This window comes from Primulina eburnea, chromosome 3, assembly GCF_022965805.1.
Source record: "Primulina eburnea isolate SZY01 chromosome 3, ASM2296580v1, whole genome shotgun sequence".
Taxonomy (NCBI): domain Eukaryota; kingdom Viridiplantae; phylum Streptophyta; class Magnoliopsida; order Lamiales; family Gesneriaceae; genus Primulina; species Primulina eburnea.
Genome location: NC_133103.1, coordinates 48566393 through 48572969, shown reverse-complemented (window position 1 = coordinate 48572969; position 6577 = coordinate 48566393). Strand labels below are relative to the sequence as shown.

The window sequence follows — 6577 nt, the reverse complement described above, 5'->3', positions numbered from 1 at the left end:
AGGAAAGTTTTAGTTGCCATTCCTACACCTAAAACAAGTGGCCGCCGCCTTGGTTAGAATTCTTTGTTCCACCACTGCCCAAAATTATAATAATAACAAGATAAGGTGAAGGAATTTTGGCGATGAAAATGTAATAATATAATATTGTCAAATATTGTACTAGATTTGTCTATAAATATGGAGACCTACGTGCTAATTTTTTCATCAAAAACCAAAATAAGCACATCAACTTTCAAGTTTACTATATGGTGAAAATGAAAATGGGTTCCAATGGAGTTCTTTTTCTTGGCTTTCTAGCCTTGATTCTTCTCGTTTCCTCGTCAGCAGCAGCCCGGAAATTGGCAGAGACGACCGATCCCGTCGAGACGTGTAAGTATTAGTTTAATTTCCTTGATCTCGAAAGTATTGTGCATGCATTTTTTAGCACTATAAATTCGAGCTTACAATTTCAAAAGATAAATATAAGTTCAATGTACAGATAGTGAGGTTTCTAGGAGCAGGAATGCAATGGAATTAACGTAACGACACAACATGTGAACTTTTTTTTAAAAAAATATTATAATTAATATGATTTATATGCAGCTAAAGTGAGTACTACCGCCGAGGAATACCCTCCTCTTCGTCCTCGATCCCCTAAGAGACCACCCAAGATGATGAGCTCTACTACCGCCGAGGAGTACCCTCCACTTCGTCCTCGACCACCTAAGAGACCTCCGCAGATGATGAGCGCTACTAACGCGGAAGAATACCCTCCACTTCGTCCTCGACCCCCTAAGAGACCTCCCCAGATGATGATCTCTATTACCGCCGAGGAGTACCCTCCACTTCGTCCTCGACCGCCTAAGAGACCTCCCCAGATGATGAGCACTACCACTGATAAGAAATATGCTCCTGTTCTTCCTTGAGCCGCTAGGTTATATACTTATATTAATGGAGCCCCTTGCATGCGGCTCCAACTGCTGAGGCAAAAGTTAATTAACGGCGTTGCATGGGGGCTGATTTCGAACAAGTATAAATAAAGACAACTCCCAAAATTAATAAAATAATGAACTATTTAATTTTCTGATAAATTTAACAGTTTCCATTTGTAAAAGTATCAATAAAAATGCATGAATTAAGTATCTTTGTTCGTGCATTGTAAGTCATGTACGTGTGTGTCTATGTATAATGGGACCTTGCTCAAGTTTGACTCTGTGTAGACGGTAGATTACGGTTGATTTCATCCTACATGTAGGGGTAGTGCTCCATGATAGAACCAATGGCTCAAATTTAGCCACACATACATGAGGTCACTAATTTTTTTTAAATCACATATGTGTGTAAATCTTGTCTATCCAAACCATGTGGGGCACAGCCCCACATGTAGCATCGAACCTACAGTAGATTACTGTCACGCTCCTATATGAATATGGGCTGCAAGTAACACTACCTAATATCCAACTGAACTCCTACATAAATATCAGTTCTTGGTACTCAAATTCTGGACATCTTGATTTCTTAGTTTCCATATTTCTCATTCTTTCTGTTGTTGAGCATTACTTGTTGTCTATGTTTATGTAAATCATAATATTGAACTCTTGATCAATCTCGAAAGATTTGAAACTGGGATTTAATCCTATCAATATTTGTATGTATTGACATTGACCTCGATTATAGTGCTTTAGACACAGTTCATGATTAGACATCTGCTCATGTCACGTCCTCTCTCAACTGTCATGTCATATCTTTTGACAACTGTCCATGCCATGTTCTTTGTCAGTAGGCATGGGGACCCATATTGGTGGGTCTGTCTCCTTGCGATCAGCCCAAGTGGGAATGAACCCGATCTGGAAAGTTATTTGCTAGTGATTAAGTGAGATGATCACCCTGGTCGGGCGAGATGAGCTCTGACTAACTTCTACCCATGCTCTACTTAGTTTCCCATGAACAACCTAAAATCTGATCCTGTTTTGGTCTTCTTTTCCTGCCTGAATCCAAAGATGACTCGTGGTTTTCTAGGGCATCAGGGAATTAGTAACATCAATATTTGTATGTATTGTTTTTTTTTTTCCTTCTAAATTTTAAGCTAAACTTTGGGTAGGAAAATCTTGATTTCATCTGTCTCCTACTTCTACATATTTCTTTGTGAAATGTATTTTTGTTTGATTGACATGTATATTCTTGTTTGTCCTTTGTCCTTAAACTAGATAAAATTAAAATACACATGATATTGTTAGTATTTTATATTACAATTAGGGTGCTAAAATGTGATTTATCTTTAATTATGTTAGAAAAAGTAGCTTGCAATCCCAGAAATTCAATCAAATTGAATCCTTAACTTGTTCGTGTCCCAAGAACTGTGGGATTTCATGCATTTATCAATATATACTCTAGAAGAGGATGCGACATTATTATTAGCAGCCAAAAGAAAATACCATAAGGATAACACGACCAAATATGCAAGAGCCTTGTCTTTTTATGCAAAAAGGGTATGTTATTCCACCTGACCTTGTGTCAAAACTTCGAAAAGTTGAAAACACAATTGGAGGATACGAAAAAGTTGCATCAAATCGCAGAATATTTGGCAAGAATTGACAACTTAACCATGACAGCAAAAAATGTCTCAGAAATTCTTCTCTACAGTAGTTAATATTAGATTTGTAGATATGGTACCATTGAACATAAAAGGATAGCAGAAAAAAGTGTTGCGGAGCCTGTCACGCCCCGAAACTCGAGATTTGACACCGGCGTCGTTTAACAATCACACAATTGAAAACAACCAGCCTCGTAGCATAGTATAAACCGAAAACCAGTTTATTAATCATAATTTCTCAAAAACAAAGTCTTTACAACTGAAATAAAATAAAATATGCGGAAAGGTCTTACATAAAATTTAAAGTACTATAATTCAAAAATCCTCCACTACCAAAACTTCGAAAATTAAAAATAATCACTGGCCCCAAAATTGATCAGATTCTTCTTCCTCAACATGTTCTTCGAATTTATCTGGAGAAGGTTGTAAGTGGTGAGTATTTTGGGAAATAATCAGTAAGTGGGGGCCGTTTGAGTACAATAAAAACAACATGCAATTTTCGAAATATATACCATGCAAACATAACTCATACCACAGTGCGCATCATTAACCCGACACTGAGATTCATTTACTTTCAATGGTTTACTGATATCAGTCCCTAATTTTTACTCATCTAATTTCGAATATATACACTTTTAATTCGAATTCTAGGGGTTTTATTATCTCATGCTTGATCTTTTATCCCGGTATCTCAATCTCGACTCGAATCTTAGAGCTTTATCTGCTTATATTCGAAATTTCTTATTTAATTTCTTTGATGGAGATAGATTTATTCCTCCCAGAATTTCAAGTTGTACGATAAATAATATCATCTTAATTTCGAGCTTCAAAATTCTGTACACGATAAAATTATCTACACGACTTAGGTAACCTTAAAAAGAAATATTATATTCTGAATAATAATAATATCAATATCCAAGATTACACCATCCTAGTATAATCAAATTATTAATCTTATATGATCACGATTGTACAAAATCCCGGGTTTTACAGAGCCTAATATTTTTTCTATTAAAAAAACAAATAAAGGGTTTGAATTTAATTTATATATATATATATATATATATATATATATATATATATATATATATATATATCTCATGTTCTTAAAATTTAAGATTAATTTACGGTTCTGGTTTTTATTTTTAGAGACAATTCAGGTGTTGTTAGGAATCGTGGTAAGCTCTGGGTAGAGTCATAGTCTGTCATTCCCCGAGACCCGGGTTAGTCGACACCGACGTTGTTCAACAATCACATAATCGCCAAACAACAAGCCTCGTAGTTTAGTATAAACCAAAGCCAGTATATTTCATAATTAACTCAAAATAATCTTGTCTTACAGTGATAAATTTCAAAACGAAATAAAATGTGCAGAAGCGTTGTGCAACTTGAATCGAAATTTAGGAAGAACATAACCGAGAAATCTTCATATCTCGAAACTTCATCACCAATTCCAAAGAATGTCTTATTCATCCTCGTCTACTTGATCTTCATTCTTATCTGGGGAGAGATGTAATGGGTGAGTGTTTTGGGAAACACTCAGCAAGTGGAGGTCGATCGATTACCACAAATACATATAAATATAATTTAAAACCCATATTGAAAATTGATTTTCAAAACGTAGTATCTCATATCAGATCAGAATCGAAATCGAAATACGAAACAGAGATTATTAGACAATTCAGAACAGAACGAATCAGAACAAACGAAAACACTGTTATTCATCTCGTTTTCGATGGTCAAATTGTCCCTCATATCTTATTCCTCTAAGGGGTGAGCCCAAAACACAGTTTTATACCCACTCATGGGGACCAAACAGAACACAGCTTTATACCCACTGATAGGTGCCAGAACACAGTTTTATACCCACTAATGGGGGCCATGTAGAACTTACAATCGTCGTTCCATATCCACTCGAATCATAACAGTGCAACACAGAATCAGATATGTCAAACAACACTTATCGTAATTTTTGAATGAACTCAGCAGAATCAAATAACATCGGAAATAGAAGAAACATATCGTACATCGATCGAGATTTTATGAAATATATAATAGCATTTTTCAAAAATGGTTTGACACACATACAACCATGTCATGAAATACTTGTACAAAGTTTAATTACAAAGAAATACATAGCAAAAGCCCACTTAATCTTGGTTCAAATGTACGATTCTAACTTAACCGATACTTGGGTAAAACTTGGGTTGAACACAAGCAGCATTTGTGTAGCACCTCCGTCACGATTTGGGCAGCATTTTGACAGCACTACAATGGCCGAATGCAGCATCTCCTCTTTGCTTGAAGTGGTCGAGACTTACGAGTGATTTGTGAGGATTTTGGTGTCATCTTACGCTAAACCAAAGCCAGTATTTATAGGCCTCCAAGGGTAAGGTGAAGGGTGGGTCACCCCATTCAATGTCATTTATTTCATGACCCCATTCAATGTCATTTATTTCATCTTAAATGTCATTATTCATGGTCATTAACATCATCTTAATGACCATTAATCTCATATTTAAAGCACATATTCATGGTCATTAACCTCCTCTTAATGACCCTATTCATGACCATTAACATCATATTAATTGTCATTATTTTGCACTTAATATAGGTAGTTTAATGATTAATTTATTGTGGTTTAAATGAGTCAGTAAAATGATGATAAATTGTCAATAATGAGGGGGAAAATGATTATTTAAATTTCCAAGATTATGATTTCATGGAACTCGAAAACGTTGTGACAAAATGAGCTAAAATTTCCTATAACATATAAAGGTCTTTCTGTTGCAAAATTTCGGGTCTTTACATCCCTCCCTCCTTATTACTTGATGTAGATATGAAATGATTGATAAATTCGAAATTTAAATCCATGTTGAATGATCCATGGCTCGAGTTCAATTGATTCAAGGAAAAATTTAAACTTGAATCCTATAATACGAATATGGTAGATTTCAAAACACAAGTAGTGATATGTAAAAACAAAAAATATGTACGAGAGTGTCCTTATTCCAAAAGACATATGAGAGCTTAATCTACTCAGTAATGTTTCCGTCTCATATCTTCTCGTTAGCCTCTTCTCCTTGTGCATTTAGTGGTTGTTGCATATGCCCGAGTGCAATTTGTTGGTTGGCGATTTCTGTACTCAAGTTTTGGTTGTTGAGTTCAAGTTGTTGCACATAGTTTTCCATTTCATGACGATAGGCATTGAACTCATGTTCAAGTTGGTCACAAAACCATTTCTTAGCGTGATTGTGGTTGCACCAAGCTTCGGAGGTGGCAAACATTTGTTGACCATACTTTTGCGACTCTTACAACTCTTCTTTGTAATCTTTGAGTTGCTTTTCCGCAAATTTCTCGTCGAAAGTGAGTCGTCAAACTTCTATTTGAAGGTGATCCCTAGCTTTCTTCAACTCCTCTTTGTCATGAAGTAAACTCATAATGGTACCCCAAAGTTGCTCGATTTCGTGCTCGAGGTTGCTAAAGTTCTTGGCTTGGGTCATCATTTTCGATCACAAAGTTGAGCAATCTTTGTTCGAAACTAGCTTGAGGGATGACTCGAAACTATGAGATGATTGTGAGTCTTAGTATGACTTTCTTCATCTATGGGAAGGTATTTATATAGGTATTTTAAAGAAGATATATGGTAATCTTTTTAGGGTCATTAATTCAATTTTACTTGTTATAATTAATACTTAATTGAGTGCTAAATTTTGGGTCAATGAATATTTTTATATTTCTAAAATAAGAAGCATTCAATCACATGACAATCATGGGATGAAATTTTCGAAAATATGGTTAAGATGGATTCAAATTTTTTTATTATTATGGGTGAATGTGAAGACTAAATTGTAGTGTTTAAGGTAGCTTTCAAAATTTATAGATTGATGACGACATTGGAAAAGTTGAAGGTAGGTAAATGATGATGCCTGATTAAAAGAGGCTTCATTGCATGAAGAATTTTCGAACAATATATGAAAATTCTAAAATATATGTAGGATTGTA

At 35.1% G+C, this 6577-nt stretch overlaps 1 protein-coding gene across 1 annotated transcript; it reads left to right on the top strand.

Moving 5' to 3' along the window:
* The first annotated feature begins 219 nt into the window (after positions 1-219).
* Positions 220-1183, top strand: LOC140828527 (uncharacterized). Its single transcript, XM_073191462.1, has 2 exons — positions 220-369; positions 583-1183. The coding sequence occupies exons 1-2, from the start codon at positions 246-248 to the stop codon at positions 903-905; spliced, it is 447 nt and encodes a 148-aa protein (XP_073047563.1). The 5' UTR covers positions 220-245; the 3' UTR covers positions 906-1183.
* The last annotated feature ends 5394 nt before the right edge of the window (positions 1184-6577 follow it).

Excerpts from the sequence above, each read along its gene's own strand:
- LOC140828527 (XM_073191462.1), top strand. The coding sequence starts at position 246 with ATGGTGAAAATGAAAATGGGTTCCAATGGAGTTCTTTTTCTTGGCTTT. Across the intron at positions 370-582 it reads GACCGATCCCGTCGAGACGT|CTAAAGTGAGTACTACCGCC; the intron begins GTAAGTATTAGT and ends ATTTATATGCAG.